General features: G+C 36.0%; 2 protein-coding genes across 3 annotated transcripts in view; one reads left to right on the top strand and one right to left on the bottom strand.

Annotated features, from left to right (window-relative positions):
- LOC123547233 (beta-alanine-activating enzyme-like) overlaps positions 1-4,247 on the top strand; it is a 54,867-nt gene extending 50,620 nt beyond the window's left edge. The window contains exons 15-17 of the mRNA XM_053551494.1: positions 271-396; positions 788-919; positions 1,647-4,247. Of these exons, the coding sequence (XP_053407469.1) occupies positions 271-396; positions 788-919; positions 1,647-2,462 (1,074 nt within the window). The 3' untranslated portion in view covers positions 2,463-4,247. The remainder of the gene's footprint in view (positions 1-270; positions 397-787; positions 920-1,646) is intronic.
- Positions 4,248-6,563: 2,316 nt separating this feature from the next.
- On the bottom strand, positions 6,564-12,938 carry LOC123548028 (uncharacterized). Of its 2 annotated transcripts, XM_053551497.1 has the most exons (6): positions 12,819-12,835; positions 12,378-12,457; positions 10,801-11,038; positions 9,775-10,202; positions 8,789-8,957; positions 6,564-8,666 (listed from the first exon to the last, which is right to left on the bottom strand). In XM_053551497.1, the coding sequence occupies exons 3-6, from the start codon at positions 10,982-10,984 to the stop codon at positions 7,222-7,224; spliced, it is 2,226 nt and encodes a 741-aa protein (XP_053407472.1). In that variant the 5' UTR covers positions 10,985-11,038; positions 12,378-12,457; positions 12,819-12,835; the 3' UTR covers positions 6,564-7,221. The 2 variants fall into 2 exon arrangements, with proteins under 2 accessions (XP_053407472.1, XP_053407473.1); XM_053551498.1 differs by lacking the exon at positions 12,378-12,457 and having other exon boundaries at positions 12,819-12,938.
- Between the last annotated feature and the right edge of the window lie 909 nt (positions 12,939-13,847).

Here is a 13,847-nt window from a genome sequence, read left to right as displayed (position 1 = left end):
ACCTCCAATTTTTAGGTGTATTTTGACATATCTGTACCTTGTAAGAATTTTTTCTTTTTGTTTTTGGTTAAAGCAATGGTACTCAGGTGAGCGATATAGGGCCATCATGGCCCGCTTGTTTGGTTCTACCCAGGTGCCAGTCTGTGTTTAAATAATGCCCAGAGGGGCACCTTAGGCCTTTGAGGGCATAAGATGTTGAGTAAGTCAAAATTTGACTAAAGGCAGTATCTTGATTACTTTAACTACATGGAGTCTATACTTCCTTTGTAGGCACATAGAGTGGTCTGGAAGAGACACTTACAGTCTGGCAGCATATTTTCATCACCCATTATCAGTAATGATCCACATCAGCTTTATATAGCAACACTTGGCGGGAAAATGTTTGCTCTAAATCCAGTAAGTTGTTTCTTTTACTCATGTTTGATGGATAAAGTTTCAGTCACAAGCATCATGTGAATTTAATTCTATGGCCACTATTCTAAATATGTAATTAAGACTTAGACCATAAACTGCTCAACATCTTCTAAAATCAAACCAGTGTAGAAAGTTAATTGAAGTTATTGTTGTCTTTTGATGCCCTAATATAGTAAAATTTTATGCATGTTTTTCTACAGGTAAAAAAATTTATTTGCATTAGTATTTGAATGAATAGAGACGGACAAGCTGCTGAGTGAGAACTAATAATGTTAACGTTTATTGCTTATAAATGTTCATCTTGAAAAAGCTTAATAAAATTCAAGAAAATCATTACAACGTAAAGACATCCATTATTTTATGGATTTTTCAGATAAATGGAGAAGTACTATGGGAGTACAGTTTCCACAAGCCAGTGTTCTCTTCCCCCGCCCTGACCCAGCAAGGTGTATGTGTTGGTTGTACAGACAGATGCCTGTATCATTTGAGCTTCAATGGAACTTTGGTAAATCTTTTCTTTGGCTGATACTTGTTTGTTCATAATCAAATGTAGTTTTTGGGCAAGTTAGTAATAGGATAATGGTAAAATTTACTTTTGCTTTTCAGTGAAATATTGAAATATATCAGAGAAATGAAATTGATATTTCACTGTTTTAAAGCAATGAAAATATAATTCTAATTTTCACTTGTACGGAACTACACTTGAATGCAAAAGAATATTATGAATAATTGGAAATCCTTTGCAAAATATACTTCATTGAAGAAATATCTACACAAAGATGAAGATATATGCTTCATTGTAATAGAATGTAAAACAAAATCTGGAAACATCAAACATCTATTTGAAAGTTTTCAACATAGGTCATGTGATGTCATGATGCAATGCACATAACCTTGCACATGTAAAATGGGTATAATTTAGCTAAAGCCATTGAAAAATTTCTTGTTTCGGTGAGAGGTCAATGTATATTTTACTGTTGTTGACCATAATTTACATTTTCACTAGTGGCACAGCCACCTATGAAAATATTGCAATATGGTGTTCACTTGGTGAAATATATTTTGATCTTCCACTGAAACAAACAAATATCCTTTATTTCTTCATCTTCTGTCTATGTATGACCTTTGTAAATCTTATTTGTCCATACTGTCTGTACTGTACTTATAAATTACTTTTTAACAAGGGTTTTCAGTGCGTAATACCATCTAACTCGATTTTTTGTTTGTTTCAGTTATGGAAATATTCAACAGATGGACATATATTTTCGTCACCATCTGTATACAAACATACACTATCAGTTTCAAGAAATGATGGAACACATTGTGTTGCCACAGACCAAACTGTAGACAAAAGTGATAAATTACATTCTGGAAGCATAGAAAATAACAGAAATTCAGATACAATCAGTATTAGTGAATATGTAACTTTTGGATCACATGACAAATGTTTATACTGTGTTTCAAGTGAAGGTGAACTTATCTGGAAATTACAGGTAGATGCTGAGGTGTATTCTTCACCATTTCAGTGTCATATAAGTGGTGACAGTCATAATATAAGTTGTGATATACCCAATGATATATACAGTAAGTGTTTAGAAAGTCAAAATATTGAAGGATCAGTTGTAGAAAATGTAATAGATACTAAAGAAAATTCAGAGGTTGGTTTAAAACATGATCAGCCTGGAAATATGTCTGAAAATGCACTTTTAGACACTAGTTGTAACAATTATTATACACAGGAATTGCAGAGCAGTGAATCTGCAGAAAACCCATTCATAAGAAAATGGGAGTGTACCAAATCTAAAATTCTTAATAAGTCAGAATCTAGTAAGAATGGGGATCTCATTCAATGCCAGGATAATCCTGCACTTCATGTGGTAGTTTTTGCCTCTGCTGTTGGTACACTGTATATCATACATGCTCCTACAGGAAACATTCTGTGTAGGAGGCAGTTAGATGGAGAAATATTTTCTTCTCCTGTGATTTATAACAATACTGTTATAGTAGGCTGCAGAAAGGATTTTGTTTATTGTTTTAAGATATCTTAGGGGCATGAAAAGTCAGATAAAGTCCATCCCATTCAGTTTTATACTATGCTGGATAACCCCCTCCTTTTCTGTTTTGATAAATTAAAAAAAAATGAATTTGAAAAACACAAATTTTGAGATGATGAATCAGCATGCCCACTCATTTTTGTCGAGCCCACTTGCGGAAGCGAAGACATAGTTGTCCAAATGGCTGTTTGGTGTATGTGCGTGCGTGCGTCCGTCCGTCCGGATTTATTTGTCCGGACCATAACTTTGACATGCATGGAGCAATCTTGTTTATATTTGGCATGAATGTTAACCTCAGTGAGATGGAGTGCCGTGCGCAAACCCCAGGTTCCTATCTCAAAGGTCAAGGTCACACTTAGAGGTCAAAGGTCAGGTACAAGAATGACTTTGACCTGAGCATTTCTTTTTCATGCATGGAGGGATTTTGATGTAACTTGGCACAATTATTCACCATCATGAGATGTAGTGTCATGCGCAAGAACCTGGAATTACTACCCTTTGTTGTTACTTTAAATAGCTTATATTGTAACTTTTTTTATTACTGGTCGTAGGGAAAAATCAAGACCACTTTTCTGCAGTACAACATGCATGTTACATCCAATTTTGAGGTGTTTTTTGACCTATCTCTACTGGTAAGGATTTTTTGTATTGACTTCAAATTTTTTTTTTAGATTTACTTTCCTTTGTTGTTACTACAAATAACTTATATTGTAACTTTTTGCAATCTTTTTTTTATTTGGCATAAATGTGTGCCTCAATGAGACAGAGTGTCGTGTGCAACTCCCAGTCCTTTTGACAGCTGACGGGCTCGACATGTTGTCCGTGGGCATCTAGTTAAAGTTAAGGGTACATGTACCACCTGCTTTTGCAAAATAGGGGTACACTTCAAAATTTGGGGGTACACTACATGGCAGATCTGACATTTTTCTATTTAACTTCTGAAATTTGTATATGCATGTTTTTATTCATGCAGAACTCTCGTGGGTGGGGTATAACAGATGAGATAATTTTAGAAAATTTAAAATGTTTTTCCAAAGTTAAGATAGGAAATTCTGAATCAAAGGACCCCTCCCTATATTATACTAAATATAAATAAGTTTTCAGCAAGGTTCATGTATTCCCGATTTCGTAAACGGAACACGATTCGTCCGAAATAACATACAATCTGACAACTGAAGTCTGGTAAAAATCGCCAATCAATAATAAATGCCCAAACTATTACAGATATGCAATGTGTATCAAAATTGCAGTTAAATATCAAAAAAATAAAATATTGTTAACCTTTTGCTGAGTTTATAAAAACTAAAATGCCTTTTTGCATTTCGTATCCATACTTTCTTTGCACACAACCCGTGTGACGTCTGACTAAAGCACTTACCAATTCCCTCTCTGGGGCTGATAATTACGCCGAGAATTCGGTGATGGAAACAAAATTATCACGTCCCTGGACCAGATCTGTGTTTTAGACCATACCAAACAAGTGGCAAATGTGCGCGATGAAATAAACACCGATTTGGCAGCTGAACAGGAGTTCCGAATCTCTGCGTGCATGTACCCCCAACCCAACAAGTGATTTTTATGCGTGCATTTGATATTTTGTGCGTGATTCACGTACTACAGTGCGTGAATGGGCATGCTGATGAATATAAATTTTTTAATTAAATGAGGTAGAAAATTGTAGGTGGGTGACTTCGTAAATATTCAAGAAAAAGTTTGTCTTTGGCAATCTTAAGTCATGAGTTGTGGTATGAATTGTGTAAAATAGAACGTGTACTAGTACATATCAAAATTAGGTTTATCGTAGAATAATCCGAGTTAATAGTTCTTATGCGTATGAATATTTCTTCGCACAAGAACGACAAATGAGTGTTATTCTATGATAAACCTTATTTAGATACTTATTATTTTGATTCTAACACGACTTACTTCAAATAATGGTAGACGAGAATCAGACGAAAATGTTAAGCCGCAGCATTTGGCCAAAACACGTTGCGTGCGCTGCATAGTTCTAGGTATAACCCAAGATAGATTTTGCTCGTTGTAAGCTGGTTGTGTAAGAATTGTATAACTCCCTCCTTATTTATCCACAATAGGGAGGGCACAGATGTACAGATCCCAGGGTCATGACTTCAATCCTTTGGCAGGGCTTGTGTTCTCTGAGACTGTTTGATAAAAGACATTGTGACTGGAATCATTTGTCCTCTACCTCTGATTCATAGCATTAAACCCAAAACAAACAAAGAAATAAACATTTCTAGCTTGACTATTCGAAGAATAGGGGAGCTATCCTACTCGCCCCGGCGTTAGCGTGAGCGTCACACAAATGTTAAAGTTTGCGTACCACCCCAAATATTTTCAAAGTCCATTGAGATATTGCTTTGATATTTTGCATACTTGTTGACCATCATGACCCCAGTCTGTGTAAAGGAGGAGGCAACTCTGTCAAGCATTTGGCTGAATTATTGCCCCTTTTCGACTTAAAATAAATGTTAAAGTTTGCGTACCACCCCAGATATTTTCAAAGTCCATTGAGATATTGCTTTGATATTTTGCATACTTGTTTACCATCATGACCCCAGTCTGTAAAAAGGAGGAGGCAACTCTATCAAGCATTTTGACGGAATTATGGCCCCTTTTTTACTTAGAATATGCTTATTGTAATGTTAAAGTTTTACTCATTGCTTATATTATACTATCAAGCACTGAGAATAGCCAAGCATGCTGTCCGTACGTGATCCGTACGTTTCTGTAGTAACATTAGATCAGCAAAATCTTACTGCTGCACAATAGGGAGAACAAAGATCTCGGGGGTTTGATCCCTGGGCAGGACGTGTGTTCTCCAAGACTATTTGTTGATGATTTAAGATGACCTCACATCGAGTAAGAATTAAGATACTATTGTCTTTCCCTTTAAGGTAGATATTTTTGGACGTTTTCTGACTTTTTATGCTCCCGAATGGAGGCATATTAGTTTTCAACTGTCCGTTCGTTAGTCACAATGTTAACTTTTTGCATGAAGGCACTTTACTCGCGAACCACTGCACCCAGGACCTTCAAACTTCACATGCTGATTGATAGTACTTATTGAGTACACGACCCCTACTGACTTTGGGGTCACCAGGTCAAAGGTCAAGGTCACAGGGGCCAATGTTAACTTTTTGAATGAAGGCAATTTACTCGCGAACCACTGCACCCAGGACCTTCAAACTTCACATGCTGATAGTACTTATTGAGTACACGACCTCTACTGACTTTGGGGTCACCAGGTCAAAGGTCAAAGTGCTGCGGGGGCATTTGTCACCATTAGTGACGGCTCTTGTTTGATTTCTGATTTTTGTCTATTGACCAGGCAATCCTTCTGATTTTTAGCTCACCTGTCACATAGTGACAAGGTGAGCTTTTGTGATCACCTTTCGTCCGTCGTCAGTCCGTGCGTCAACAATTTCTTGTCTGCACGATAGTAGTTTCATTTATGATTTTATTTTAACCAAACTTGCACACAGCTTGTATCACCATAAGATCTTGGTTCCTTTCATGAACTGGCCAGATCCCATTATGGGTTCCAGAGTTATGGCCCCTGAAAGGGCCAGAATTAGCTATATTGACCTTGTCTGCACAATAGCAGCTTCATTTATGATTTGATTTTAACCAAACTTGCACACAACTTGTATTACCACAAGATCGTGATTCCTTTCTTGAACTGGCCAGATTCCATCATGGGTTCCAGAGTTATGGCCCCTTAAAGGTCCAAAATTTGCTATTTTGGCTTTTGCAACCATATAGAGACTTCAATTATGGTTTGATTTGACACAAACTTCCAATTATCTTCAACAACAATAAATCTTGGATTCCATGACGAATCTGTCAGATTCAGTCGTTGGTTCCATAGTTATTTTTTATCTGATTACCTCCCCTGATTGTAATTAAAATGGATTTTTATCAGTAAGTACTTACAAGTACTTAGAAATTTAATTATTGTCATTAGACAGAGACAGTCAGGGGAGATAACTATGGACTGATTTTATGTCAAGTTACCTCCTTTAATTTCAAATTAAAATGGGTATATCTCCGTAACTTATGAAAATACTGTTCTGAAATTTCATTTATTTCAACAGATGGACTTGGACAATCAGTAAAAATACATATTGACTGAATTTATGACAAATTACCTCCCTTTATTTTATGTAAACGAATATATCTCAGCAGCATCTAATGAGGTTGGTTTTAAATGTTATTTAAGTCTTCCAGGGTAAGGAATACTCATGTTAGTACAAACATCACGCATTTGAGCCTAGGACCCTCAAACTTGGCATGGAAACAGGCCCTGACTAGGCCCAAAGGGACTGTTACAAGAAAATGTTTATCCTGATGATATTTAATTTGTATGCCTATGCGCTCTATGTCAAAACTTGATCATATCATTCTGAGCAATGGTACTCAGGTGAGCGATACAGGGCCATCATGGCTCTCTTGTTTTAATACTCTGAGGCTTTGAGTGAAAATGACATCACTACTGTGAGAAAGCTTGTATTAACATATCAAATCATTTTGCTGTAATTTCAAATTGAATGTTACTAAATCCAATTTAGTTTTATAACAGTAGCTCAATATTTGTCAGCTGAATTTGCATTATAACGTGTACAACAAAATGTACTGAACTTTCATCTTATTTGCAAATTTGAACAAGCAGTGACAAACTGAATACAGCTTCCAAATCAAATAAACAAAAGGTGTTATAAATGCTGACTTTACTTTAACGAAACATAACCATTTCCCCTTCGGTAAGAGCTAGTCCATGCATATGCACAAAAGACTCTAATACAAGTCGACGATGAGATTTAGTCATTTCCTTTTCTATCGTCTCCTGTACCAAAGGATGCATTATTACTTTATCTTCTTTAGTTAGTTTTACTATGGAGAATCTACTTAGAATTTCCAAGATTTGTTTTTTCTTGAATTCGCTCTTCAATGCATGATATAAATCAAGCTTAATCCGTTCGACCCCTTCACCACCTCTCCAATCTGTTATGCCAATAATAGTTTTGTAAGGGTTCACCCTGAGGATTCTAAGATTTGTCCTCGCCGCGGGTAACAATGCAAATATTTCTATTACGGTGACTGCAGCTGTTCCGAGCCCTTCTTTTTCAGATTGCCTCTTTATGCAATCAAAGTTCATGTTCCAAGTTGTTTGTACTGTCAGACGTTCTCTCGACATTTTCCAGTTTGATCTGCAGTCCAATGATTTCAACAAATGTAAACGCTCTGTTTTAAACTCGGCCCAATATTCTTGAAACGTACATTGGAGACATTTAATATGTGCAGCAGCTTGTTCTAAAGCTAATGGTAGACCATCAAGTTCTTTTGCAAGGGCAACCACTGCTTCTTCATCTTGAACTGCATCAGTAGCCGTGCGAGTTTTTAAGAAATGTATACTTTGTGGTGGTGTTAGTTTCTTCAACCAAATACAAAAATCAGCTTTTAATGTTTCTTTTGCGTGTTTGCCTTCTCTTCTAGTTGTAATTATCACGTGTCCTTTTGTGTCCCTTTTCCAAAACCCAAACAGAAATTCTGCCATTGTTTCAGTTAGTTCATCACTATCAAGATTATCTGCTACTAACAGCCATTTATCTGGCCTTGTTGACAACCATCGCAAAAATTCTCGCATCGCGTCTTTTTCTTTTTCTTTGTACTGCAAAGCAACACTACTTGCCAGTTGTTGAAATGAATCAAGCAGTGTGTTATCGCTTTCGATTGATACCCAGAACACGCCACCAGGATATTGTTCACGGTACTTCCAGGAATATTCTGAAGCCAGAGATGTCTTTCCCATTCCCCCTAGGCCAGATATTGCTTGAATGCACGGAAGGTTATCAGCAGCACTGAAATTTTCTTCCAGCTGTTTAAGCTCATTTTCACGACCAACAAACACTTCTATTCTGTTTGGTGCTGTAAAGTAATTAGTTCCTTTGTTCGACTCCTGATGTTTACACAAACCATTAATTTTATTTTCTAAGGCAGAAACCCGTGTTTTTACACTCTCTAACTCATCCAGCATGTTTGTAAGAGACTGTAGTATCTTTTTGAAATTTTCGTCTGACGTTCTGCTTTTGCTTTGGCAATATTCGGCGAGTGATTTTGTTTCTTTCTTCAACTCTTTCAACACACTGAATCCAACAGCACCGTGTAGAATGTCTAAACCTACAAAAATACAAAGCAAACCCAAATATTTAGTAATCAAATCGTACATCACCTTTCCGTAAAATCAATATTTTTGTACTACAAACATCAATCACATCCGACTTATACTTGTCAGTACATACCATTGTTTTCCCATGTATCTGTCAGTTGAAGAATGTCTCTTTCTTCTTGTGCCGATAGATTCAGACATCCAATCATGTGTTTCATTAGAACGAACGAGGTTTGAAACTTGTTCATATCCCACTGCGAAAAGTTGCAGTGGGCCCATTCATTGCGAATATCGTTACGAACCTAAAATTGCAACAACAACAACAAAATGAATATATGTTAAAGAAAAAAATGTAACTGATTAAGAAGCAGAAAGTCTATTAGAACATGACATTTCAAACTATTTTAGCAAATGGATCGTCATATTTAAACAAACATTAATGCAAGAAAATGTAAATAGCAGCCTGCTTTGAAGTACTTTTTCATGAAATTAGGACAACTCGTTCATAGATGTAAGCAAATAAAATATTGTGGTACCAATACGTATCGACGAACATTTTGTCGCAACAAACTGAACGTGTCTCCCTTCAGAACTGATTTGCTCAAAGCTTCAACCGCTGGATAAACTAATGTTTGAATCAGAACTATTATGTATTTCCGTTTAGTTTATACTAATTTATTTAAGGTCGATTGTGATGCAAGTTCTACAACTTATATTTATCACTCTCGACATATTCCTGGCGGAATTCATCGCCATAAAGGTATGAGAGAAGCTAGTTCGTCTTTTAATGCCGAGCGCCAAGCAAGGGAGCTACTGGCACCATTTTTCACTTCTTTAGTATGACGCGGCCGGGGATCGAACCCACGCTCTCCCGCACTCGAAGCAGACGCTAGGCTATCGAGGCGGTCCTAATGTATTTCCGTTAATGTAATAAGCGTAGATTGGAACTGGCCAGCTTATGCGGTACTTCAGTCCTGACCTGTGTAAATTCTCAAAAATCATAAGACACATTATTTGCCAAGTTGTTATTTCATAATAATTGTATTACTTTTTATCTGCATCACTAAAACAAACAAATCTTTAGCAACGTCCCTTTCAGAATATTATGAACTAACATACCGCTTTGGCCGCAGAACGTAAAGCGGCAGGAAATGTGTCAACATTTATGATAATGCCGAGAAGGGCTGAGGAATCGCATGTGTCATCAAAACCCGTGTACTGTGCCATGTGGGTCTGCAAGAAAAGCTTAGAGAGCTCCACCTCATCATGTACTCTGTAATCATAGTTCTGTATGTCTCGCCTACCTCGTATCTTCGGAACGGTAGAATTGTTGTTGATAGCTTCATAGTTTAATTCTTTATTTGTTGGAGTGTATCTCCGGAGGTAATGTGCAAAGGTCTGCGTGTCAATGCTGTCTGAAAGCTTCAAGTTTGCATATAGTCTCTGCATAGTTTGAGGAACATACTTTCTCAAAGTAGGGGAGATAATTTTGTGTAAACATACTCCAACAATAAGCCATCGCACTTCATCGTCTTCTAAAGGAGTACCTACAATTAAGACAAGTTTAGCTGACGAGTGTGATATAATACATATGATGGCTTACTCTTGTATGTCTCATCTGTACACTTGTCCTTTTCATATATTTAACCTTGTATTATTACACGTACGCATGCATTCCTATAAATTTTTGAACAAAATGCAAAATTAGCCATGTTTACAAGCATAAAAATTATATGAAGCTACGAACACTTGTATTTTTTTGTAAATTCAGTGGAATGCCATTCATTACAATTTATGGACTAGTACTTTGCTCTGAGAAGTGGGGCGTGGCCGAGTGGTTATGGTCGCTGACTTCAAATCACTTGCCCCTCACCGATTTGGGTTCGAGCCTCACTCAGGGCGTTTAATTCTTCATGTGAGGAAGCAATCCAGCTGGCTTACTGAAGGTCGTTGGTTCTACCCAGGTGCCCGCCTTGATGACTTTGGGTCTTCCTCCACCACCATAAGCTGGAAGGTCGCCATATGACCTATAATTGTGTCGGTGCATCTTTAAACCCAGCAAAAAAACAAAAAAGCATTTTGCTCTGAAATAGCAAAGATATTGCCATCAGGTATGAAGATATTTATCACCAGCAAAGAACGTGCCTTCATCGACATTTTGCCTGCAGGCTATGCTGTTTACATCCTGATCTAACTCAGTATCTTGACACAGTTCTTGTAACGCTTCTATTTTTCTTCGTTTAGATGACGTAGGTTCTGATGTTACAGTTTCCTCACTAAAGTCTTTGCCGAGTCCCTCATTCCCTGATGATGAACTTGGGGTGGCCATATCTTCCCTTTCAGGTTTATGTGGAATTATTTCCACAACAGTGTGTGCAGGTGACTTAAATAGAAACACTAATACTATAAACATTAATAACAATAACAGTACTGAAAAAAACACAAGAACTATCAGCGGAACTATTGTATGATCCTCGAATATTTGACGAACAGAGCTGTAAGAACGTATCACTTTGCCAAATTGGTAACCAAGTACGTGAGACTACTCATAATGTGTCGAGTCGAGCTCCAAATAAAATGTTTTTGTTTGATTTTGATATTTATTGTTCTGATTTAAGTATTTTACTCGATTATTAAAAAATAATAATTTTGACTGGCAAGATATACAACGCGCATGCGCAAATTTAACAGTTAAGAACCACGGTTTCGTAGGAATAGGGCATAAAAGGCCACGACATAAGATTTGTATAGTTACCAAAAGGCAATAATATAGGGAAATACAGACACAAAAACTCTATCCGCCAATACACCATCTATATGTCATAAACGAATTCTACTTTCATGAACACGTTCGACATATGATATCGAGGAATGAAAATGCATTGACCCATAATTACAATTCATAATTTGTGTAAGCTTAAACTATCTACAAAAAAGGCGGACGTAATGGTTCAGCGGTAACACTATCGGACTACAAAACCATGAACATGAGTTCGATTCCCACTCCTCCAGGTTAAATATATAACATTGTGATAACATTCACGTATATACGTTTTACAGCCGGCACGTAAAGAGCCACGGACGCTTCTGTATTTTGCACTGTCCTCCCACTAAAATTACAAATAATCTGCTCCTTGAGTCGCAAATATTGGTTACCGGAGGGACTTTAGAAAGCTTAAATACAAACAAACTATATCAACCAGACAACATTTCCACCTATGGTCCGTAGTAAAAACAAGGAAATATGTAAACAAAAGTCATTTATAGAGTGGTGTGTATTGAATCCTATAAATTTTTGTTTCAAAGGAACTCTTAAATACCACTCTTTTATGTAGTTTTAAGAAAACTGGTGCGTTATATTCATATCTATATTGGTATCATTTCATATTCGATTAAGCTAAAGTTATTGCTCTTTCGCCTGTGTCATATTATGTCACCGTACTGCACTGCTCACTCGTACTAAATACAGTTACATTTATACTATTTCATAAAACTTATATCAATGCCATATAATTTATGCTAAGTTTCAAAAATATGCTTTTTTGTTGAGAAACTAAATCTACATCTTTTTTCATTACATTTTACGTTCTGAAAGATGAGATATGAGATGACGGAAAAGCTATAGAGTTCAGTATTCAAATAATTAAGCTATACAGTAGATGTGACTTGTGAGCAAATCGTTTTTCTACTGTCTAACAGGCGCAGTCAAAACACGTACTGACCTGCAAATTATCTTTCCTTTCGCAGACTTTATTCACTGTTCATATCGTTGAAACAGCCCGCATATACCAAATAGTGAACACTGTTATTGAAATCGAAAGTAGCATTTTATTTATCATTTAATAAAGTCTTGCAAAGAAATTTAAAGAAAACAAAAAGATGTCTAACAAGAAAAACATGTACTTATACTAGGTCACAAATATAAATCTGCCGTTCATATGTAAAAGAAAAACTCTTGTGACTTAAATCAGGTAGATCTATATATAGATCTATAGTAACAAACAAATACATAAAAACTAATCGACGTCAATTTTCGCCCTGGCATAAAATTATTAGCAAATACAGCAACATTGTTAATTTTGGACACATTTTTAATGTAATATACTAATTTCTGAAGATATTAAACAAAGTAATGCCATGTTTAGTAACTAATATTACACTACCGCCTTCCTTGTTACAACAATGTAACACTTGTGAAGAAAGGACGCGATAAATCATGTATAGCCGTATAAAATCGCGTTCGTTCGTAATAATTTAATGCAACTAATATCGCATCTTTATTGCTATCATAAAGACGGTAGATGTATTTTTAGATCTAAAACCTTATTTTTGTCATCAAAACAGTACCTTTTTCTTAAGTAAACCTATAACCTTTAAGGCCTAAAGATGTTTGTTTCCGGTATCCCGACCTACCCTACTTTTTGGCCTGACCCTAGATCTAAATGTTTTTATGGCCTTGGTGGTTTTTTTTTCAACTTTTTAATAAAATGTTGCAAAACTGCATTTTTTATGCTTTAAACATGGTTACTGATGTTGTAACGGCATAACCTCCTTATTTGTATTCATTTTTTGACACAAAAATAATTTCCGAAAAGTCCCACTTAATAAAAAAAATAAAAAAAAATAAAAATATTTATAGACCTGCCTGCCCTAATTTTTTTAGCAGGTTACCGGAAACATTTTTTACGCCTGACGTTAGTATGTCCTGGATGAATAGAACATGTACATAAATTGTGCATATTTGCCTACCAGAGTGTAAAATCGAAACGCACTTCATTGCGTTTTAGATATTGTCCGTTTGTACTCACTTTTCAACAAATTACGCCTTTTTGTAGAACTTAATTGAACTTGGCCTGAATGTGCCTTTGATTGTCCTCTTCCAAAGTTATTCAAATAATTTTATTCTATACAGAATCTCTGGTTGCCATGGCAACGGAAAGAAAACTTAGTTTGTAAAAATACATTATATGCGAATGTATATTTATACTTAAAACATAAATATAATTATCAATGAGTAATGTGACTGTCGGGTCTGCTTAGCTAAAATATATACTGACTGGACATTTTTTGATTCAAGGTTTTTTTATCCAACAGCTTTCAGAAATATTTTATTTTGATGTCTACGAAAAATCTGTTAAATGTTATCATTTTAAGCAAGGACATTATCTAGGTATTTAGATTTTTTTTAAAAA

This window comes from Mercenaria mercenaria, chromosome 9 (assembly GCF_021730395.1).
Source record: "Mercenaria mercenaria strain notata chromosome 9, MADL_Memer_1, whole genome shotgun sequence".
Lineage (NCBI taxonomy): Eukaryota > Metazoa > Mollusca > Bivalvia > Venerida > Veneridae > Mercenaria > Mercenaria mercenaria.
This window is presented reverse-complemented; position numbering and strand designations above follow the sequence as displayed.